Raw genomic sequence first — 23910 nt, 5'->3', positions numbered from 1 at the left:
ACACCTCAGACGCGGTGACAGGCCCGGACAGGCAGGGAGCTGGGAGGAGAGGGGCAAGGCCTTTGCAGGCCTGCGCTCCCTGCTGCTGGCAGCTGGGGACCCAGAACGACCTGGGAGTCAGGTCCTCCAGGCTCCAGCTCCCCTGGCCAGCACAAGCCCTCGCCGCGCGCCTGAGTCTTGCCCCCGGCCTGGGAGCCCATTGGCTGGCTCTCCTGCCAGCCGCTGAGCCAGCCAGGCGGCGCCATCTGCTCGGGGACCCTTCCCCTGGCAGAGAGGCAACATGACCTTGCCGTTTCTCTTCCAGCCTCACGTCACAACATGGAAGCCGTCGCCAAGTTCGATTTCACCGCCTCGGGTGAGGACGAACTGAGCTTTCACACGGGAGACGTTCTCAAGGTGGGTGATGCGGGGCCGCAGCGGGCTCCCCGAGTCCGGGCACCACCGAGGCAGCCTGGAGTCCAGGCCTTGGCCTCTGAAGAACTGCAGTTCTAAGGGAGGAGTTCACCTGCATCCCAGGGCCCGTGCTATGTACAGGGACCGCGGTGGATGGAGCGCAAGCTGCTGTCCTCGTCCCGAGATGCCTGTTTTCTGGGGGGAGCCCTCCTCCCAAGGGTGGTCACACGTGGTTTGGGCTGCGTGCTGGGGGTGGGGGATGGTGTATTGTGGTGGTGGGGAGCCAGGGAGTCCACCTTGAAAGGTGAGGGCTCTGTGAACACCACGCTAGGCGTGTCTGCCGCTGAAGCCCCGAGGCCTACAAGCCAGAGCTGAGTGCGGGTTCAGCACAGGGGGCCTTCCAGCGTTTGTGGGAAACGTGTGCGATGAAGAAGCTGTGCGTGAATTTCAAAAATTTTTGCACCAAAATAAGCTAGTCATTTAGTTCCGTTGTTCATGAACGTTTATGTGGATGTGGGAGAAATGGCTGTGGGGGAGACAGCCTGGGGTGGGGTCGGGGAGTGGAGACGTGGCTCCACAAGCTCAGATGCACTCGGCCTCCCTCAGGGCCTGCGGTGGCCACACTGCGCCCAAGTGGCCTGGGGCGTGGCCACATTTCAGGCCCTGCACACGCAGGGCTCTGCCTCATGGGCCTGTGTTTCACCAAAGAGCACAGGCCCTGGAAGAGGCCACTTGGGAGTACGTGTGGTGTCGGCGCCTGTGGCCTGGCCTCCGAGCGCCCACTGCCCCAGCAGCCCAGGTGAGCAGAGGCCACCATTGTCTCGCCACGGAGAAGTACACCTGCTGTCCAAAGACCTAGTCAGTGTGTGGGCAGGCGGCTTGGGAAGCGCCGTGGGGCCAGCCCAGGCAGGTGGCAGCCTTCTCGCGGCTCCCTGCCTGTGGAGCCTTCGAGGTCTGCACGCGTGGTGTCAGCAGGAGCTCAGGATCTTGGCTGAGCTCTGCTGTAGCAAAAGGCATCCTTCTCTTCTCTGTGACCTCACCAAGGTCACACAGGGACTTGTCACGAGGCCTTGGGCCCCATGATGAGCCCGGGGACCAACTCCCACCCGCATCTCCCACTGCAAACGGAACTTCCTCTCTTGCCAAAGTTTCCCCTTTCCCAGAAAAGTGAAGGGGGGGGGGGGGGGCACTTCCTTCAACTCTGCTTCCAGGTCCAGCTTTGTTGCTGATACGGGGAGGAAGTCCCTTCCCTGGGCTCGCCTCCCATTCCTTCCCCCACCCTCTGGAATCTGCCTTGTAGCCACACACTCTCAGTGCTCTCCTTAATGGGAACTATGACACCTCCACCGTGGCCTGCACAGTGACACCCCTCCCCCTGCCTGAGGTCTCCTCTCCCCTCTACCCTGCCCTGCCTGAGGTCTCCTCCCCCTCTCCCCTGAGGTGCCCTTGATGAAGACCCCGCCCTGCCTGAGGTCTCCTCTCCCCTCTACCCTGGGGTGCCCTTGATGAAGACCCTGCCCTGCCCTTGGCCTCTGCTCTTTCTTCTCCCCAAGCCATCTCGTCCACTTCTCTGCCTTCAGCTCCCACCTCTGAGCCTAAGCTCTTCAAGCCTGCAGCCTGTGCTCTAGCTCTGACCTCTCTCTTGGACCCTGACCCACACTGCCCGTTGTCTGCTTGTGCCACTGTGTACACTCCAGCCCCGAACTCAAGACGTCCAGAATCACTCAGCCCCCCTCCCCAGCCACCCCCGCTCCCACCCGAACGACTTGCCTGTCCGTGTTCTAAGCATCTGCGGAGGCCAGGCACCAAGCCAGCAGCCTCAGCCCCCACCCGCTCCTCCCTTGCCGAATCCTGCTGATCAGTCGCCAACGCATGTCCAGCCAGGACCGGATCATCTGCTCAGCAAACCTGCGAGGTGGGCACTGCCCTTTCCTCCACGTTTTAAATGTGAAATTGAAGCTAAGGAGCTAAACCAGTGTCCCAGGGCAGAGCTGGAAGGCGGCTGCGCCGGGGCCTGGAGGGAGCTCTGACTCCTAAGCACGGCACTGTGCCCGGGGTATTTCCCCTCTGTGTTCTCCCAGGCAAGTGCCTGCTTTATGAGAAAGACGTGCGGTGCAGGGGAAGGAGCGGAGTCCGACGGGTCTGGGTCTGAACCCCAGGTCTGGTCCCTGAGCTCCCGGGGCAGGAGGGGCTGGCCTGCAGGGCTGCGGCAGGGATCAGAGGTGATGGCCCTGGCCCAAGCAGATGCCCAGTAAGTGGCCATCACATTAGCAGCTTTATCTGCTCCTGTGGCCCCTCCCGCTGCAGCCTGACTGACCGCATGGCCTCCTGTCTCTTCCTCCGATCATTCTACACATTGGTCCCAGAAGGATTTTTCCGGGAGAGATCCGGTCGGATCATGTCCCTGCTCAGAGGTGTTCAGTGTTTCCCCATTACCAATTGATTGAAGTCTGAACCAGCTGGCCCCAGCCTACCATCCAGTCTCATCAGGCACTCAGGCGAATCTGCAGACACGCATGTATGTACCAATGCCCACGTGGACCCATACGTGTACTGTGCACACATGCATACACACACTCCTGGGCACACACAGGCGTCAGTGCTCACAGCGCGCGCAGGTCCCACAGTAACACGCACGCCGTGCTGTCCAGCCTCTCCCCTGTGCTCAGACCACCCTTTCCCTGCACACTGTATGTGACCACCTCCGCCACAAAGCCCTCACCCCCTCCCACCCCAGCTCACCACATACCTCATCTCACGGCACGCACAGGCTGGCCTCACACGGGGCTGACTTACAGGAATGCTGGGCCTGCACATCCACCTCCCAGCACTGCCCGGGCCTGGCGTGCTCGCCACAGCTCTCAGGGCCTAGGACTGCAGCAGGCTGACCCCTGCTACTATCTGATGAAGTGTGCGCGTGAGCCCCCTGAGCGCAGAGCCCTGCCGAGGCCACCTTTGTATCTCCCAGCATCCAGCACGCGTCGCAGACCCGCCAGGTGCACAGTGTGCGTCCCTTCAGCTGCTGGACCGCACTGCTGCACGCCCATTTAGGATGCCACCAGAAAGCCAGCCCTGCCCCTTCTCACATTCTGGCCACTGCAGCTGTGGCAGTGAAGAGGGAACTGGAGTGGGCCTGCTGACCCAGCCTGGCGCAGTGTTCCCAGGATGTGTTCAGTGCCCTGCTGTGGCTCCGCCCCTTCCTCCCAGGAGAGGTAGCACAGCCCAGGACCCTCGCGAGTTGTCTCAAAGCCTACTTTCTGCTACCCCAGCAACTCATTTCCAGCATGCTCTGTCTCTTGTGTGGCCTTTGGTGCCAAAAACTATAGAGAGGCACCCCCAAAAATGTCTCCCCGCCCCTTCCCTCCAGACCACGCGTTCCCTAGGGTAAAGGCCCCAGTTTATTTGTCTCCACGTGTTCCCAGTACCTAAGTGCAAAGAGCAGGTGCTCACTAGATGCTGACGAAGGTAGACAGGGAACCATGGCCAAGTGGTTTGACCACCATTCTTCTGTGAAACAGTCAGGAATGAGATTTTTCACATGCACGCCAGTCCTCAGCTACACACGGCACTAGAATTGCATTTGTATTTGCCATTGGCGTTGACATTTGAAAGATGTCTCTTGACCCAGTCCCTTTGGATCTGCTTCTATATGATGTCCTACTTGACCCCATTTCTTCCTGCTCAAACAGCCCCTCAAAGCAGCAAGAGTTAATCCTATGTAATTAACTTCGTGCTTCGGACGTCTGTATGCCTCTAAGAGCCGTAATTCCATCCAATTTTGAAATTCTTCCAGCTCTGTTTTCGGTCTTTCTCATCCCACATCTAATGTATCCTCAGGTCACATAACCCAGAAAATTGTTCCCCTTTGGGGACATTGTAAGAATTAAGCTACAGTAAACTCAAGGGTGAAACTTCAAGAGCTGTGGCTGAGCTCCCTGCTCAGGTTCGCACAGTGAGAGCAAAAGGCAGGGAGGGCGACCCGGGCGATGGGGAGAAACGAGAACAGGAAGCTACGGGGCTCTGGGCCGCAACGGCAGGAAGAACCCAACCGCCTGCCCTCAGATACTTCTCTTTGCAAAAAATGAGATTAAACACACACACACACACACACAAAACCTTGCCTTGCCTACATCATAAAAAGCCTGGACGTCCACTCCCTGGGAAACCTAATCTTAGGCAGACCAAGCTCCGGGTGGTGGAGAGAAATGGCAGCCTTGTGGGATAGTCTTCCCGATTCCAGGGGAGGTAGTTAGGAGGGTGTGAGCCGTGATTACTAAAATTACAGCTGGCTTCAGGTCAGAGAACCAAGTACAAAGTGTCAGCCAATCTCCAAATGGCCTCCTTTTCCTCGTCCCTCCTCACCTTTGTGTTTGAGATTCGTCACCCTGTGATGAGAGGCAGGAATTCCAAAGCTATAAAGGCAGGAGGGAGGCCCCGAGCGCTGCTCTCCGGCTCTCTGTGGAGCCAAGGCCGCGTCCAGAGTCCCCTGGTTCCTCCTACGACCTAGATTCTCTGCCGCCCATCGCCTGCCCCAGGGCACGCATCCGCACGCGTCCTCGGCGACACCAACGGCCGCATTTGATGGCAGAATCTCTGAAGCGGTCTGTTCTCAGCAACTCTCAAGCTCAGATGTGGGCCGCACTTTCATTTCTTCAGAACCCAGGGTGGCGCTCCGAACACACACGTAGAAGGCGGCACAGGACAGAGGCGTCATCTCAGAGAGGAGCCGCGTCCCGGGCTCTCCTGATGTCCACGGGGCTGCGCGGGGCCCTGGGAGGGCTGATGGACTGGCCCGGGATCGCACAGCTCGCGGGTGATGCTGCGTGCGTGGCCTCCCCGGGACTCCCCTCTGGGAGCCCCGGGCACCCCGGCAGCTCGCTGGCCCCCTCTCCTCCAACTGCGGCTCCTCCTCCCGCGCCGAGTGGAGCCATCGCCGCCTACGCAGTCTCCCGGGCTGGAAGCCGGAGCCGTCCCAGAGTCCCCTTCTCCCTTTGCCCCCCGGAATGTCACCAGACGCTGCCGGCCTCGCTTCCTGCCTCAGAAATGTGTCCTCGCCCCTCTGAGCCCCGGCCGTTGTCCTCTCTCGCCTGGAGGGCCACACGCGGCCTCCCGGCCTTTCTGTCCCGACGCACACGCGGCTCCCGCTCCCCTCTGAGGCTCCCCCGGTCCTCTCTCTGCCCAGCACCCCAGAGTGGGCCCCTAAGTTCCGGGGTAGGACTCCAGGCTCTCCAACACGGCCCACAGGCCGCCATTCCTGGGTTCGCCTCCCCAACCCCGGCCGTCCTGCGGCGTTCCGTTCCCAGGATGCACCACGCCCCTCGTGACCCGGAAGTGGATCCTCGGCCGCCTGCCTTTCCCCGAGTGATTTCCGGCACGCTGCCCCTGGGCAGGTGGCCGCTGCTCCGGGCTTTCCTGTCCGTCTTCCGGCACCTTCTTTATCACAGCGAGAGCAGTGACGACATTTCTGCCACCGGAAACACCCAGAGTGGCTTCAGTCATGGCAGAGATCGATGGTTCCTCCCAAGTGCGGGAGCAGGCGGGCTCCGGGCGGTGCGTGCAGGGGCGCCGCGAGGGTCTGGCCGGCTTTGCTCCGTCAGCCTCGCCGGGAGCTGTGCAAGGCGACGTGGCGCGCTGTAGAGACGCTCCCTGTGGGGGCGGCACCGTGTTTTCCCGCGGAGAGCTCGTGGGGCGGCCCGGATAGCGGACGGGGCGCAGGCTCGCAGAGCAGGCTCAGGAACGGCACCTCGAGGGCCCTGAATTCTGCCCCCAAAATCGTTCCCTGAAGCCAGCCGAGTAGAACTGGTGCTTCCGAGGCTGGCCCCATTCGGGTGTTTATGTCCTGTATCTGCTTATTTAAAAAATAAAAAGCAGGTCGGTTTTTGCATGTTTCCTGGCTACCTGGGAGAGAAGAGCAACAATGGAGCGGCTGTTTGCCTTCCCACCCTCCGCCCAGGCGCTGAAGAGCCCAGACGAAGGAATTTCCAAAACACACGGAGAAAAGGGGGGTGGCTGGGAGGCACGAGTCCGCAGCAATAACTCGGGGTCCAGAAGCGAATTGCAGACACACACCCACCGTGCCACCGCGGGCCTCGGGAGCTTCCCAGAGCCGCTGTGTAGCTCCTTTCCCTCCACCTCGCAAAGGCTCTGGGCTCGGCCCCTTTCTCTGGCTGTTCTGGGGTCCTCACTGCAGTGTCTTTGTCCTGTGTCCTCTCCCTGCCCTGTAGATCCTCAGCAACCAAGAGGAGTGGTTCAAGGCGGAGCTGGGGAGCCAGGAAGGCTACGTGCCCAAGAACTTCATAGACGTCCGATTTCCCGAGTAAGTCGGCCGGGCCTGCCCACACATACTCCCTTCCTCTCCCTGCGGGCAGAGGTGCTGCCACCAAGGGCTGCCTCTGGCGCTCCCTCCAGAGCTTCCAGAACCACGCGGCTGAAGGCCGGGCTGGGAGGGAGATCTGCATCTGGTTTTGTTGCCTGTTGGCTTCCATGCCACGTGGCCGTGTAGCCTATTTTAAGTTCTGACGAAGTAAGTTTTTTTTCTTTTGACAGGCAGAGTGGACAGTGAGAGAGAGAGAGACAGAGAGAAAGGTCTTCCTTTTTCCGTTGGTTCACCCTCCAGTGTCCGCTACGGCCAGCACACTGCGCCGATCCGAAGCCAGGAGCCAGGTGCTTCCTCCTGGTCTCCCATGCGGGTGCAGGGCCCAAGCACTTGGGCCATCCTCCACTGCCCTCCTGGGCCACAGCAGAGAGCTGGACTGGAAGAGGGGCAACCAGGACAGAATCGGTGCCCCGACCAGGACTAGAACCCGGAGTGCCAGCGCCGCAGGGAGAGGATTAGCCTAGTGAGCCGCAGCGCTGCGTTTGTCAACTAGAATCTTCTGTGATGAGAGCGGGCTCAGGGTCTCTGGGATTTCCCAAGGGGGCGCTGTTGGCCAGGGCTCTGCTCTCCCTCCTGAGAGCGGATCCCAGCCCGGCCTGGCCCTTGGTGCCAGGTGGGTGTGTGGACTCTGCCAGCCTGCTGGCTCCGCAGAGAGAAGTCGGGGAAAGAAAAGGGGAATTCCCTTCCTAAAGAGGAAATGAGAAATTGAGATTGGGCCTCCTTTGTCTCAAGAATTGACCACAAGGGTTAGATAGAAATCTGGTCTTGTGTCACAGCTGGGCCGTAGCCTGAAGAGCAAAGGTTTGTTAGAAAACCAGAGCGGCGCAGCAGGGCTCCTGGTGAACCCGCGCTGACCCCTGGGCCACTTCGGTGACCACCTGACCTTGGCCGGGCCCTGGATGCTGCCTGGGAATCCACCCCTGGCCACGTTGTACTTTCTCTGGACTCAAACCTCCAGCCCCCCCACACTTCATGGGGACAATGGACGGTGCCAGAAGAAAGGCTCCCTTACCCCTGCCCCTCCTGGCCCCACGCCTCCAGCTGTGCTCAGACTCCGCCTTCCCTGCAGCTGCCTGGAAGGGGTGGCTCTGAGCAGGCCCCTCCCCCCACAGCAGCCCTCTCCCTGTGCCGTCCCCCCCACAGCAGCCCTCTCCCTGTGCTGTCCCCCCCACAGCAGCCCTCTCCCTGTGCTGTCCCCCCACAGCAGCCCTCTCCCTGTGCCGCCCCCCTCCCCCCACAGCAGCCCTCTCCCTGTGCTGTCCCCCCCCACAGCAGCCCTCTCCCTGTGCTGTCCCCCCCCACAGCAGCCCTCTCCCTGTGCTGTCCCCCTGCCCCCCTACAGCAACCCTCTCCCTGTGCCGTCCCCCCCACAGCAGCCCTCTCCCTGTGCCGTCCCCCCCACAGCAGCCCTCTCCCTGTGCTGTCCCCCTGCCCCCCCACAGCAGCCCTCTCCCTTTGCTCCCCCCACAGCAGCCCTCTCCCTGTGCTCCCCCCCACAGCAGCCCTCTCCCTGTGCTGTCCCCCTGCCCCCCCACAGCAGCCCTCTCCCTTTGCGCCCCCCACAGCAGCCCTCTCCCTGTGCTGTCCCCCCCCACAGCAGCCCTCTCCCTGTGCTGTCCCCCCCCACAGCAGCCCTCTCCCTGTGCTGTCCCCCTGCCCCCCCACAGCAACCCTCTCCCTGTGCCGTCCCCCCCACAGCAGCCCTCTCCCTGTGCTGTCCCCCCCCACAGCAGCCCTCTCCCTGTGCCGCCCTCCTCCCCCCACAGCAGCCCTCTCCCTGTGCTGTCCCCCTGCCCCCCCACAGCAGCCCTCTCCCTGTGCTGTCCCCCCACGGCAGCCCTCTCCCTGTGCCGTCCCCCCCACAGCAGCCCTCTCCCTGTGCTCCCCCCCACAGCAGCCCTCTCCCTGTGCTGTCCCCCCTCCCCCCACAGCAGCCCTCTCCCTGTGCTGTCTCCCCACAGCAGCCCTCTCCCTGTGCCGTCCCCCCCACAGCAGCCCTCTCCCTGTGCTCCCCCCCACAGCAGCCCTCTCCCTGTGCTGTCCCCCCTCCCCCCACAGCAGCCCTCTCCCTGTGCCGTCCCCCCCACAGCAGCCCTCTCCCTGTGCCGCCCTCCTCCCCCCACAGCAGCCCTCTCCCTGTGCCGCCCTCCTCCCCCCACAGCAGCCCTCTCCCTGTGCCGTCCCCTCCCACAGCAGCCCTCTCCCTCTGTGCCGCCCCCCCCATCAGCCCTCAACAAACACCAGGGCTTCATTTTCCTGTCTTACCAGGCTACCGACCAACAAAACCCAGAGCCCTCCACCTCGATCCCCTCCTGGCTGCCACTCCTTTTCTGTCTCCACTCCCCTCCCATCCTCTCTGGAGCCCCCAGGACACCTTCAGAACGGTCCTGTCAAGGTCACAGCGGTGGCAGGTCCCGGGTGGGAGGGCTCCCTCCCTGCCTGGGTGTCTAGACCCGGTCTCTTTGCCCCTCCCCTTTGCTCGCCCCTGTCCCTGCTGCTCCTCAGTCTCCCAGGACGCTGCCTCCTCCTCACCTCCCCGCACTCCTTCAGGCCTAGAACAGACAGAGACAGACAGACAGACAGAGCTTCCGTCTGCCGGCTTACTCCTCAAATGCCTGCAGCGGCCAAGACGGGCCCAGGCCAAAGCTGGGAGCTTGGCTCCAGCTCCAGCTGTTCTGCCTGTGATCCAGCTCTGTGCCGTGGCCTGGGAAGGCAGCCGAGGATGGCCTGGGTGCTGGGTCCCTGCACCCGTGTGGGAGACCCAGACAGAGTGCCAGGGTCCTGGCTCCAACCTGGCCCAGCACCTGTCGTTGCAACCATTTGGGAAGTAAATCAGTGGATGGAAGATCTCTCTCTCTCTCTCTCTCTCTCTCTCTCTCTCTCTGTCCCTCCCTCTCTCCCTGTCTTCCTCTCTCCCTCTATCTCTTGCTCTCTCTCTCTCTCTCTCTCTGCATTTCAAACAAATAAATATTTTTAAAATAAGATAAATTTCCATTAGAGAGGAATTGTATATTTCCCACCCACCCCCACTTCCTGTGGCCTCTTCTAAAAAAATTCCTTTGCAGTCTGACAACTACGGGGTGCACCCACTCCTCGTCCTATGCCACCCTCCATGCTAGACAGGTTGCAATGCAGAGTCGACAGGCTCACCAGGCCCCAGAAACCCCTGCCTGTAGCCCTCAGAGCACAGCCAGCGTTCCTGCGGCCCCAGACCTGGAGTGAATACCTCCCTTCTGAAGTTCTCAGTTCTAGAGAGCATGGGGACAGCGTCTGTCTTCCAGGGACAGCATAGGCCTCTGGCGGCAGCATTGAGAGCAGCCACCTCGAAGCAGTGTGACCCAGTCCCGCCCTTGGCCACCGAGCTGTCCAGTGCTTGCAGGAGGAGTCCAGCCTCCTGCCCGTGGCTGCAGCCACCGTTTGCCGTGTCCTGTGTGAACGCGTGACCTCCCGCGGGCACACAGCCGCCATGTCCCATGCAGCTGCACCCACAGGGGCCGCCCCCTGAAAGCGGCTTCCCCGTTTCTTCCTGTCCACTGTGGAGATGCTCTTTCTGCCTGGACCGTTGGGTAGGGCCCAGGAGCCGGTGGTGCGGATTCTGCCCCGTGGCTACAGCCAGCCCCTCACACTGCAGTGTGTGTGTGTGTGTGTGCGTGCGCGCACATGGGCCTCTCCTGGTGCCAGGCAAAGCCCCTGGTGCTCCATGCCGCGGAGACATGCCCAGGTCACTGAGCGCTTTGCCAGGGAGGGAGTGCCAGGCCTGGTGGCCCCACCCCCCACCCCCCCACCCCCACCTGCGGTGGCCCCTCCCCCAGGCTGCCCCTGCAGGGGTTTCCTAGCCTCAAGCGCTGCTGTACTTTCCCCAGACTTCTCCGGGAGGGAGGGAGCCTCCACAGTGAGTAGGGGATGCTGTCTTGCCCGGAGCCTTCGTTTGGCTCTGGACGCCGGTGGCCCCCGGCCCCTCTCTGCTGCACAGAGCCCCTCTGAGCCCCCTCCTGGCCCTGGAGTGGCTCACCAACATCCTCCTGTTGTCTCTTGCCCCACAGGTGGTTTCATGAAGGCCTCTCCAGACACCAGGCCGAGAACTTGCTCATGGGCAAGGAGGTCGGGTTCTTCATCATCCGGGCCAGCCAGAGCTCCCCAGGGGACTTCTCCATCTCTGTCAGGTACTGGCCACTCCCAGCACCCCCACCCACCCACCCTTCCCAGCCTGCAGCCCCCACAGCTGAAGCCACAGGGTGACCTCGCAGTGTGACCCAGTGGTCAGAAGCATGGTGGCAAAGCGGGTGACACTGTCATTTCCTTCCCAGAACTCACAGATGACACCTGCTGCCCCCTCAGTGCAGGTGCTTCCGGATGAGTGCCACTCAGCACCTGCACCATGCATGGTCGAGCAGTGCATTTTGGGGGGGCGGGGGGGCCTCAGCTCTCAACCGCCCCCTGACTTGCTGTCTGAAGAGGGAAAAGCAGAAAATCAGAGTCATTGTTGGAGGCTGCATTTACAAGAGGTCTTCAAAAAATTCATGGAAGTTTATAACACAAAAAACGAGGCATGGATTTCAATGCAATTTTGCACTAAAATAAGTTTACCTGGCTTGCTAAGAATTTATTTGGAAACAGTTACAGAGAGAGAGGGAGAAAGAGAGGAGGACTTCCATCTACTGGTTTGCTCCCCATAACTGCTGCGGCTGAGCAGGCTGAAGCCAGGAGCTCGGAACTCCATCTGGGTCTCCCAAGCGGGTGGCAGGGGCTCAGGTGCTGAGGCCAACTTCTGCTTTCCCAGGTGCAGTAGCAAGGAGCTGCAGGAGAAGCAGAGTAGCCAGGACCCAGGCGGGAGCTCTGATATGGGATGCCAGTGTCACAGGCCGGCTTAGCCCACTGCGCCACAACGGCCACCCTTAAACTTGCCTTTTCATGCCGTGTTTCCATGAGCGTTTGAAGAACCCTCATCTAGTTGTGAAGAAAGGCTGTTTCAACACAGTACCGTGCAGCAAAACTGAGACCAGAGCTGAGCCGAGGAGGGCCCGAGGGGGGCAGGGGACCGCTTCTGGGTGGCACCTGGGAGGAAGTGACTCAGGCCAGACACAGACATGACACAGCCCCAAGCTCAGAGGCCCCAAGTCTGACCACATTGCATGTGGTCAGCATGTGGGGGATTGCAAGTCACGTATCAGATTTGGCGACCACATGTGAAAGTACAAGAAATAGTGCTGAGAGCAGATTAGGAGACGCCATGACAACCGGTGCAGCCAAAACCAACTGTCAAGTTCGCTGACAGGAAGTCCTGCTCTGCGTTGTTCTGTAAGTTTTGAAAGGCAGGTCGCTTTATTGCTTTGAGTACGGAAACCTAATCTCTGGAAACAACCTGTGGCCACTTTACTGTTTTTTTTTTTTTTTTTTTTTTTTTACAAAGAGTTGATACTCAAAAAAATAGGCAAGCAGGACCACAAATATGAGGGTAGCTCAAAAAGCTTGTGGAAACTGGAGTTAAAAGACAGGTTTAGTGGGGCAGGCGACGTGCAGCAGTGGGTTAAACCACAGCCTGGGATGCCACAGCCCGTAACGGAGCACCTGGCAGCAGATTCTTCCTCTACTTCCAGTCCAGCTCCCTGCTAGTGTGCCTGGCAGGCGGCAGATGATGGTCCGAGTATTGGGGTCCCTGCTGCCTACATAGGAGGCAGTGATGGAGTTCCTGGCTCCTGTTCCAGCCTGGCTTCAGCCTTGGCTGTTGTGGGCATTTGGGAAGTAAAGTCACTCTCTCTCTCTCTCTCTCTCTCTCTTGCTCTGCTTTTCAAATAAACTTAATAAAATTTATGTTTATTTTGGTGCAAAAAAATTTGAAATCCATGAATGGAGGTGTGTTCAAAAAATTCACAGAAAATGTATATTGAGGGAAAAATGCATAGATCATTGAAGAAAATTTGCAACCAAATAAGCTTCTCTTTCCAATGCATTTGAAGGCTTCCTGGTGGGCCAGCCCTCTGTGAGCACAGGAGCCTAACCGTGCTGGAGGGTGGCCTGGGCTCTGCAGCCTTGCCCTGTGCTCATCCATAGCCAGGACATTCTTTGTCCTCCTCTGGGCGATCATCACTTTAGCTCAGTCAATACTGATGCCTCGCAGATTCCAAATGTGTTACAGTGTATGAAATCTTGCTCCATGACTAAATTTTACAAATCAACCCTATTTCTTTATTTTTTTAAAGATTTATTTTACTTGAAAGGCAGAGTTATGAAGTTGGGGGTGGGGGAGAAATATCTTCCATCTGCTGGTTCACTCCACAGATGGCTGCAAAAGCCAGGGCTGGGCCAGGCGAAAGCCAGGAGCCAGGAGCTTCATCTGGGTGTCCCACAAGGGTGCAGGGGCCCAGGCACTTGGGCCATTCTCTGCTGCTTTTCCAGACGTGCTAGCAGAGAGCTGAATTGAAAGTGGAGCAGCTGGGACTCAAACTAGTGCCCATGTGGGATGCTGGCACTGCCATGCCACAGCATTGGCCCCTGAACCCTGTTTCTTAAGGGCCCTGATTATAACCAGAACGAGTAGTTTGTCAGACTGAAGGGAATCTCTTGGTGCCTTTTTTTTTTTTTTTTTTTTTTTTTTTTAGATTTATTGTATTTATTTGAAAAGCAGAGTGATAGAGAGAGAGAGATCTTCCATCTGCAGATTCACTCCCCAAATGGCTGCAACAGCCAGGGCTGGGCCAGGCCAAAGCCAGGAGCCTGGACCTCTGCCTGGGTCTCCCCTGTCGGTGGCAGGGCCACTTGTGCTTGGGCCAGCTCCGGCTGCTTTTCCTAGGCTCCTTAGCAGGGAGCTGGATTGGAAGTGGAGCAGCCGGGACTCACAGCAATGCTCCTGTATGAGATGCCAGCCTTGCAGGCAGTGGCTTAGCCCTTGAGCCACCACGCCAGCCCCAGGCTTTGGCTTGCACGATGGTGACTACGGCTCTTTCAGCTGGGATTCGTGGTTTGAATGTCCTTGGCTGACATGAATTCTCAGGAGTCAGCCTTGGTCCTCTCTGATGCAAGGCAGCGTCTCATTGCGGTGACTGCTCCCGTAAGTGCCGTGGAATCCTGTGCAGATGTTGTAGGAAATATTCCAAAGCAACATCGTTTGTACTTACTTCCGCCTGTGACAAGGAAGCGCTCCTGTAGCCTCTCCACGCTGGGAAGGGTCTGCAGAGCTGCGCTTGGAGCCTGGAGCCCGAGTGACGGACATGCCTTTCTGTGCCTCCCACTCTCAGGCCTGAGTCAGGGGTCAGATCATCCTCTCTCGTGGACCCGGGTGACCAGGGCAGACCTGACAGCACAGGGGCCTGGAAGGGCCGGGACTTTGAGCTGAGTTCTCTGACTCCGAGGTGGTGCAGAAATAATTGTATCACAGGAGAATCTCCCCTCTGCGGAGTAGGGACTGTGAGTTGGGACATGGTGTTGGGGAGGAAAAGGCTCTATGAGTGGCTAAAACCAAGGGGAAGACCTTGCAGGAATGGTGCAGAGCTGTCAGGTGAGCACAGCCCTGGCTCCACCTGCTGTGCGTGCACCCAGCAGGCAACCTGAGGTTGAGTCAGAATTTCCACCCCCTTGGAGCACAGACCACTTGCCCATCCCTCAGAAACCTCCTGTAGCCTTCAGACATCTCTGTACTCCCAAAGCCCTTTCAATTCCTGAACGTTCTGCAGATCAGAAAACTCACCTCACTGATTAAGGCCAGGGTATCTTTAAATGGAATGTGTGTCCCATTGAGAGAAAACTCCACCCAACACCTGGCGATATGGTGAGACTCCAGCAGGGAGCACACTCGGGCGTCTCTTTCCAGACAGATAAAATCCAGCTGCTCCTAGCCCTGCACAGGTGGCCCCACCATTTGTGAGTACAAACCAGTAGCAAGAGGCACGAGGGGCTGCACTCACCACGCTGGAACCAGAGACCCGAGGTTCCTGCTTCGGAACCGGTGTTGTGGCATAGCCGGTGAAGCCACCGCCAGTGATCCAGCATCCCATATGAGCGCCAGTTCGAGTCCCCGCTGCTGCACTTCAGATCCAGCTCCCTGCTACACTCTGTCTCCATAAATAGTTTAAAAATACAAAAAAGATTCTTCCCTCAACTTCGTCAGTCCCTCAGTGACCTTGACCAAGGCCTCTGCATCTCTGAACCTCGGTGTCGGCCCCTGTAGAATGGGGAAGTAAAGCTGAACAGTCTCCAAGGTCTTTTCCCATCGAGCTCTACAATTCCATGTAATATTTTGTCCCCAAAAGCTCAAAATACTTTGTAGCCTAATTTATGCAAAGCACTGAACAAGATCAAGAGATCCTGCTTGCCCTGAGAACAGACGTGACAAATTTCAGAGGGAGGAGAGGCGCGCAAAGCAGCGCTCACCTGCCCGTGCTGGTGGATGGGCTCAGAGGAGCTAGTTCAAAGCGTTTGTGATAACAGACTGATAACAAGGGCCTTGAAAAACTCCTCGGAGGTGGGGTCCTTAGCATGGGACAAGGCTCAGGCGTTGCCATGTTCCTGGTAAACATGGGGAAAGGCCCTTGATCTCGTAGTCTTTAAGGCCCTTTGAACATTCTTTTCCTTGTAAAAGCTTGGCTGCGGTGACCAAAACAGGTTTGAGCTTACCTGACTAGCCCACGCCAAAGGACAAAACCCCTCTAGTGCACCTGTGTCCTGAGTGTGCCTCCCCGACATCCCCTGCTCCGTGATGGGGCGGGGTCACTGTGTCCGCCAGGCGTGGATTCGAGTAGCCCTGGAGGCAGAGCCACGTCACCCCTAACAGCCTGGGTCTGCCTTGGCCTGCAGGCACGAGGATGACGTCCAGCACTTCAAGGTCATGCGTGACAACAAGGGGAACTACTTCCTGTGGACCGAAAAGTTCCCCTCCCTAAACAAGCTGGTGGACTACTACAGGACGACGTCCATCTCCAAGCAGAAGCAGATCTTCCTGAGGGACAGGGCCCGAGAGGATCAGGTACGCCCCAGGGCCCAGTCAACTTCCAGTCGCTCCAGGAGCCACCACGACCATGCATGGGGTGAGAGGGCACCACCCCCGAGGGTGCTCAAAGACAGAACCACTCTGAAATCGGAGTTCCAGCATAGTAACAGCTCAACGCTTTCTACCCGTAGGACTTTGGAGAGTTGTCTGATCCTTAGTTTGCTCCTCCGTAAAATGGGGCAATAGTGATGTGACCCTCACGGCCTAGTTGTGAAGCTGAGAGAGGAAGGTGTGGGCCCTGGCTTTTATGCCATTCCTGATCGCACCGCAAGTACGCAGCAGACGTTAGCTCGTGTCGTGGGTGCTGGTGTTTGGTCATTTGTGCATGTGGGATGCCGGCAGTGGTCCAAGGAGGGAGTCGGGGAGGGCTACAGACCAGCCCGTGTTGCAGTGAGCTCTGTGACAGGGCTGGGGTGGCGGGCGGTGAAGGGACCCTGGAGGGGGAGTCCTGCTCTTAGAATTATTAGAGCGAAGAGGACTATTGTCTTCAAAATGCATCAGACAGAACCGGCGTTGAATCCTGGCTGAATCGTCAAGTAGCCAAGATAAGGAGTGTGTCGGAGCACCGCTGTCTTGCATTTGCGGACCGGAGGTGTCTGGAAGGGTCCAGTGAGATCACACTGAGTGCCCTGCCACCGAGCCAGTCCACGTGGCTCGGAGGAGACGTCCAGTGGCCTCCCATGGGGAGATTCAGACACACAGTTTACAAAGGTTGTTCAGAGCACCTAACAGGCTGGTGAGCCACAGGCCTCCCGGGAGGCAGCGCCGGGCCACAGGGTAGAAATCCTAGACACAGGCTGTCTGGGCAGGCCTGCGGCGTGCATGTGCTGGGGGAAGTGGGGAACCCACGGCTGCCTTCAGGCGGGTGAGTTACAGCCGGAGGCGGCGAGGGCTTCCCATCAGCGCACACCAGGTTCAAAGGGGGAAAATGGTGACCCCAGAGCTTGTGAATGACTTTAACCAGGAAAAGGACAGAGAAATTGACTTCCCGGGATGTGCATTCCACGATGAGGAATTGGATAGGAAATTGGATTAAGCTGCATTAAATGAGTTAGTGTTTATAAAGTGCTTAGGACAGTGTCTAGCATATACCAGGCCCGGGGCCCTGGGTAATTGTTTGTTAAATAAAAGCAGCCACAGTGATTCTGATTCATAAGGCAGCCGGGCAGGCAGTAAACAGGCCTCGGCCCTTCCCGGAGCCCAGCACGGGCACGGCTGGTTTCCATGGTGCTGCCTGCTGCTCTTTGGGTCTCTGTCTCCAGGCTCCAAAGGACAGTTCAAAACCAGGCGGAGCCCATAGCTGAGCTGTGTGCCGGGTAGATGTCCAGTGGCATGGCCACGTGTGCCACGCAGGGCTGGCACTGTGTCTGTAACACGGAACAGCTAAGCTCGTTGGGCATGAGCGGACAAGGAGCGGGTGTGTTCGTCCCGAGCCCCCCCAAACGGGAACCACCGCGGATCACTGAGGCCGCGCTAGGGCCTTCGAGGGTCCAGCTGTGGTTGCTGCCAAAGCTGCCCAGCCAGAAATGGCTGCCCACCAGGACGGGACTGAGGGGTCGGCCCGGAGGAGGCCGGGGCTACATCACCTCTGTCCTCCCTCGCAGGGTCGCCGGGCCAACAGCCTGGACTGGAGGCCCCAGGGAGGCCCCCAGCTCAGCGGGGCCACGGGAGAAGAGATCCGGCCGGCCGTGAACCGGAAGCTGTCGGACCACCCGCCCCCCGTGCCCTCGCAGTACTCCCCGCACCCGCCGCCGCCCCAGCGGTACCCACAGCACCATCATTTTCACCAGGTATCTCCCAGATGAGGTGGGGAACATGAGGCCTGGCCCAGCGGCATCAGGTCTCCGAGTCACCAGGAAGCCTCTGAACCCCCAGGTGGCCCGAGCGTGCAGACCACTCTCCGGGAAGTGTCTCCATAAGTGAAACAGCTCGCAGCATGAACACATGCATGCATGCATACACACATGCACACACGTGTGCAGCCGCCTCATTCCCCACCCCCCCGCCCAGACATGTTGCCATCCACAGGCAGGAGCAGGGTTAACCCCGGCCACTCACCGGCCTCGCTTACTTGGTTCTCGCCCACCTCGTTCCAGATGGGATGTCAGGCAGCTACCGAGCCTGACAATACGCCAGATAGCATCGCTGCTGAATTCCTTAGCGGGCACACAAAGGCCTTTGTGAGTGGCCCGGATCTATTTCCCCAGCTTCCTCTCCCACTCGCTGCCCCAGGCAAACATTCCACCACGCTGCACTACAGCCAGGTACCCAGCGTCCGTGGTTTTCTCTCTGGCTCTGTGGACGCTGCTGTGCCACTCCCCGGCCTGAGTGCCCTTCCTTGCCAGTCCCTCTCCCTCTTTATTTAAATATACATTTACAATTTTTAATGAATCTATTTGAAAGCACGACAGAGATTTTCCATCTTTCCTTGTTCTCCGTCCAAATGCCCACAACAGCAGAGGCTGGGCCAGGCTGCAGCCGGGAGCCTGGAACACGGTCGGCGTCTCCTGTGTGGGTGCCAGGGCCCTCAGCACTTGGGCCATCATCTGCGGCCCAGGCACGTGAGCAGGAAGCACGGAGGAGCTGGGGTTCGAACGAGAACTCTGATAGAGAATGTACCGCCATTGGCCGCCACCTCCCTACTCCTTTAACCTGTTGTTTAAGCATCACGTCCTCCTGGAAGCCTTTCCTGATTTCCCAGGCAGACTTACACACCCCTCTCTCTGCTCGCTCACTGACCACTTTAATGTGGAAACTCCATGAAGTTCAGGACCTTCTCCTCCCAGCTGGATGAGGGGACTGCAAAATGTCCATGGAGACTGGGATTACAGTCGATTTTAGTTAAGAATTTTGAGAACCAGGCACAGTTTTTTCATAATACGCATTTCACAGACATCCTGGGGACATCTGTGCACAGATGTCACATTTTTGCACCCCAATAAACATCTTTTCATCCCCCTTTCCATGATCTTTCTGAAGTACCCACTTGTGTCCCTGTTGTCGGTGCGGTGGGCACGCGGTGGTGCCCGGTGAGTGCGTCTCCATGGAATCCATGCACCCTGCCCTCGCCTGGGCCTTCGGACTCAGGTTCCTCTGTCCCCACGCTGTGTCCCCATCATCCGAGCTTTAGTGTCAGTGTTGGCTGTGTCTGTGCACCCTGAGGGGTGGCCCCTGCAGCAGACTGACGGGTCCTCCACCACCCCTGTTTCTAGGATCGCCGTGGGGGCAGCCTGGACATCAACGACGGGCACTGTGGCGTGGGCATGGGCGGTGACGCGAATCCGGCCCTCATGCATCGGAGACACACGGACCCGGTGCAGCTGCAGGTGGCAGGGGTAAGCCAGCTGTGCCCGCCTTGGCTCCCCGGGGAGTGGAGGGGGTGAGCGAGGCAGGGAGGGGTCCGACTGCACAGAGCTCAGTCGGCCTCGCCCTGTCCAGTTCGAGCACCTGGAGCTGAGTGGCCTTGATCATCCAGACCCACTATCACCCGGGGCCTAATTGCACGGGGCCGTTGCTCTGAGCCTGAGGCCTTTGAGCTTGTCACGTGCAGAAAACCCCGCACCTGTGGGCAGAGAGAGCAGGTCTCGGGGGTTCCCCGGGGCCCTGCAGACTCAGTGTCCGGTGGGGAAAGTCGTGGGTCTCGGGAATGAGGCTGCCGAGGCTGGGGACGCCAGCTCAGAGCCCGGGACTCAGTGGAGCCCTCTGCTTGCACCCGCAGCGCGTGCGGTGGGCGCGGGCGCTGTACGACTTCGAGGCCCTGGAGGACGACGAGCTGGGCTTCCGCAGCGGGGAGCTGCTGGAGGTCCTGGACAGCTCCAACCCGTCCTGGTGGACCGGCCGCCTGCACAGCAAGCTGGGCCTCTTTCCCGCCAACTACGTGGCGCCCACGACGCGCTGAGCCCGCCAGGGTCCGGACGCCTCTGTTTGAAGCCGCCCGCGCGGGAGTGGGCAAGGAAAGGAGCCGGGGCACGTGACTGCACACGCACGCATGCGCAGACGGGCGTGCGTCCACCACAGTTTGTCGTCGTAATTTATTGGCAGTTGTCTTGGTGAACGAGTTGTAGGAGGAGGAACTCGGGCGGAGAGCGACAGCCACACTTATGTCCTCCTCCCTCAGGGCTGTGCAGAAGACCGGGGGCGGGGGCGGGGGGTGGGGGCAGGGAGACGAACCAGAACTTCTCCTGTGCGCGAGCTCTGGCCCGTTCCTCCTTGGCTTGGGAATCTTCACGGAGAGCAGCGAAGCGAGGCGGCACCCGGCATCGGACACTGGGCCGCAGGTGGGGCGGTTCGAGCGCACCTTGCAGGCCCGCTCACCTGCGGGTTCCGGGCGGCTTCCCCCCGCCTCCAGGGGGTGGGCCCTGCTCCGATGAGGACTGCCGCGCAGCCACGGGCACGGAGCCAGCCGAGCGGGGCGCAGCGCGTGGAGAGGCCCTGCCCGCGCACGGCCGGCCTCCTGGCCCCGGCCCAGCTGCCTTCCGCCCCGCAGAGGAGCGTCCCTTGCACCATCTCTCGCCTACGCTGACGGGCAGTGTGTGCAGCAGAGAGCCGGGGACGCTGCAGGAGCCCGCCCTGGGAGACCGAGGGATTTTCCCAGCTGCCCATGGCTCACGTGGGCGTCTCCTGGGTCTCCCCAGCTGCAGGGAACGCGGCACCCTGGACTCTGAGGGCCGGCGAGCAGGGGCTGGGGACGCTGGCTCTGAGGGCACTGCTCGGGGCTCTGCTTGGTCTGCCTCCTGATTTTCTGCTTCGCAGGTGCCTTGCCCGGTGGCACAGAGGCCACTTTGTAAGAGCACTGGCGACTGACCCCGGGCGAGGAGGGGCTGGGCGACGAGCCTCCCCTTGGGCCTGACCAGCGCCGGAGGACCCCTAGCCTCCCTCCTCACCTCAGGCTGGAGTCTTGTCCTGGTGCCCACCTGGCCGGGCTCAGCGCCTTCCCGGGGAGCCTGGGAGCAAACATGGCTGCGTGGAGGGCACTTAGTGTGTGTGCATGCGTGCAGAGGCGTGTATTCCGCACGTGTGTGTGCATGTGTGCAGCTTGTGTGGGTGTGCATGCACGTGGATGGGAAAGAGAGCTGCGGTGGGGGGGCTGTTCTCCTCCCCAGCCGCCCTGCTCTGAGGAGGGGCGGGGCCTTCACCCAAGGACCTGTGAGAAGAGAGGGTTTCAGGTTCAGAAGTAGCTGCCCGTGTGACGCAAGCTGTGTTCTCCGTGCCTCTGGTTCTACTGTTTGGTCCCCGTGTGAGGACTGGGAGGGAAAACAGCAAACGGCCTGAGGACAGGGCAGGAGCAGCAGGGCGCCGCGTGGGGACGGGAACCTGAGCCGAGAAGCCACAGAACAGACAGGGAGCAAAGGCGACAGACGTCCAGGTCACGTGAGCTTTCCGTATGACATCCCGGGTGCTTCCAGCCGCCCGCCAGCTGCACGTGTCTGCCTGCCTCTGGGGGCGGCCAGCCCGAGTCCCACAGAGGCAGGTGGTTCGGTTCTGGTCCAGGCTGTGGGGCCACGAGGTCGCTGCTCAAGGAAGTGGCCAGGCAGCCGGCGCCCTTGCCCTTCTGGGCTGTGTCGGGGGCCTGTGGTGCCCAGCACTGGGGCCGAGGGCCGGCGTGGGACCACAGAGGCTGAGCACTCGGCTGGCGGGGTGGGCAGAGCTGTCGGAACTCCCTGGACTGGGCGTCCTGCACTTCCAAGGCCGCAGTGGGGCGATGGCGGAGGACCACCTGCTGAGGCCCAGCGCCACCTTTGCCCTGCTCAGTTCCGAAGGCAGGAGCGGGAGAGCCCCCCAACCACCCAGGCGGAGAGGAGCACAGGGGCTGAGCCACCCTGGGGGGCACAAGGAGCTGCTCCCCGCCCTTCCCCGTCACCCCAGGTCCTATGGTTGGTGAGTCAGTGCCTGGGGAGGGCCCAGGCCTGTCGCCAGCCACTCAGCAGCGCATCACCTGCGACTCTGCAGGGGAGCGGGGACTTCCAGACAAAGGCCAGTTCCTGTTGGGCCAGCGGGGGCTCCTCATCGCCTCCTGGGTCTCACTGCACTTCCAAGACCTGCCCCCCCCCCCCGCCACTGCCCACCCACCTGTGGGTTGCCCCAGGGAGATTCAAGATGCTGCTGCTCAGAATTTCAAGTCTCAAGGGCTAGCTGGGCTCAGCGTGTGCGAGGCAGAGTGTGAGTCAGTCCCGCTCTCTGCCAGTCTCCCGGGCGCTGAGGCCACACTGAGTCACGGGGTTCATGGGCCCGGCCATGAGCTGAACAGCTACAAAATCTAGTTGGATCCTTTCTCTGGAGATAGGCAGCCAGTTTTCTTTGTTGCCAACCTGTCTGGTCTGGGGACAGGCACAGTTCTGGACAGTCAGCGTTGTCCGCATCTGGCGGCTGAGCGGTTTCTTAATCTTAGCGTCTGCATCTCCAGGAGGGCTGAAAACCGAGAGGCATCCAGATGAAATGCAAACAGGGATTTCCTGATAGCAATTGTTTGTGTTCACTGATTCATTTTCGTTTATCTGAAAGGCAGAGTGACAGAAAAACCCATCTACTGCTTCACTCCCCAAATGTCTGCAGCAGCCAGAGCTCGGCCAGACCAAAGCCAGGAGCCAGGGACTGCCCCGGGTCTCCTGTGTGAGTGACAGGGACTTGGGGCAGCACCTGCTTTCCCCCAGGTACAGGAACTGGATCGGAAGGCAGAGGTGGGGTTCCGTCCCAGGCATTCTATAGGACGCGGTCCGTCCCGTATGTCTGCTGTGTCCCAAGCTGTGGCTTAACCTGCCACACCGTGATGCTGTCCCCATGATTACTTAAATATCAGCAAGGACTTCAGAAGAAGTTGTGAAAGCTTTCTCAGGAAATCGTTAAACACAAGGGTGATTCCCGTCAGGTGAGGCCCTATATGACCTCAGTGGACCTCAGCTAACCCAAGGCAAAGCAGCTCACGCCGAGCACAGATGGGCACGGTCCGGATATTTGCTGTTTGCCCTGTCTCAGCATCTATGCCTGTGCCAGGGGCAGGGTGTGAGAAAAGCCCTGATTGTCCAGAACCTCCTGGGACAGGCATTTAGCCTTGCGGTTAAGATGCCCGCGTCCCACATCTGAATGCCCGGGTTTGATACCCGCGCTGGCTGCTGACTCCGGCTTCCCGCTCGTGCAGATCCCGGGAGGCAGCGCTAATGGCTCAGTGATGGCTCAGTCGCTGAGTCCCTGCCCTGACGTGGGAGACCTGGATTGAGTTTCTGGATCTCTGCTTCTGGCGGGCCCAGTGCAGGCTGTTGTGGGCACTTAGAGAGTGAAATGGAAGCTGGGAAATGTGTGTGTGTGTGTGTCCATGTCTCTCCGTGTCTCTCAAAGAGGCAAAAACCTTGCCCCAAACCCATTTTTCGCTCAGATGCCAGAGAGATCTTCGTAGGAACAGAACAAACCTCTCCCTCTCCCATTGCACCGAGGCTCAAAGCTGAGGTCTTGCCGTAGCCACGGAGGTCTGCCCCTCGCCCCTTTGCGTTCATGTCCCTGTGCCAGGCCTGCTCCCACCTCCAGGTGCCCGAGGCTTTCGCACCTGCTGATGCCTCCGCCTGGAACGCACGGCTCCTCTTCCTCACCTGCTTACTCTCACTCATCTCCAGATCTGCGTTCAATGTCACGTCCTCCCACAGCCCTGCCCTGACAGCTAATTTAAGATAGTCCATCCTGGTAGACTCAGGAACACCATGCTGCCCCACATGTGGGCGGTGGCGCTGGACGGGGCCCTGTGACGATTAGACTGTGCGCTCCGTGGGGGCAGGAGTTATTCCGCTCTGGAAGCGGCTGCACACGCAGCACCTAGCGCTGTGCCTGGCCCAGAAGCTCAGTAACTTCTTGCCCAGTGAACAAACAAGTGAAACTGCTTTCGCCTCATCTGTGTGTTCTTCCTGCAACCCACACGTCTGCGGCTTTACCGACCCGGAGGTGCTGATGCCCGAGTTACCGGCGCTTCGGCCACTGCCCTGGGGTCTGCAGGTGCCTCTGAGACTCCAGCAGAGGGAGGTGGGAGCTCTCACGGGCCAGGCACTGGTCTGCTCCTGTCTCCCACGCTGCCTGCGCGTCGTGCTACACACACCTGCCCTGGTGTTTAGACTCTTCAGGACACCAAATCTGCCTGCAGTTCCCGTGGCAAGGAGGCCAGGCAGGGCAGGGTGGA

The 23910-nt window shown here is 59.8% G+C and overlaps 1 protein-coding gene across 1 annotated transcript; it reads left to right on the top strand.

Moving 5' to 3' along the window:
- The first annotated feature begins 264 nt into the window (after positions 1 to 264).
- GRAP2 (GRB2 related adaptor protein 2) lies at positions 265 to 23053 on the top strand. Its single transcript, XM_062202817.1, has 7 exons — positions 265 to 396; positions 6618 to 6709; positions 10813 to 10932; positions 15560 to 15728; positions 17357 to 17542; positions 18965 to 19087; positions 19471 to 23053. Exons 1-7 carry the CDS (start codon positions 319 to 321, stop codon positions 19648 to 19650), a joined length of 948 nt encoding a protein of 315 aa, XP_062058801.1. The 5' UTR covers positions 265 to 318; the 3' UTR covers positions 19651 to 23053.
- The last annotated feature ends 857 nt before the right edge of the window (positions 23054 to 23910 follow it).

The sequence above is a fragment of the Lepus europaeus genome, chromosome 10 (genome assembly GCF_033115175.1).
Source record: "Lepus europaeus isolate LE1 chromosome 10, mLepTim1.pri, whole genome shotgun sequence".
Taxonomy (NCBI): Eukaryota; Metazoa; Chordata; class Mammalia; order Lagomorpha; family Leporidae; genus Lepus; species Lepus europaeus.
The sequence above is the reverse complement of the archived record's forward strand: the minus strand, read 5'-3'. Positions and strand labels throughout refer to the sequence as shown.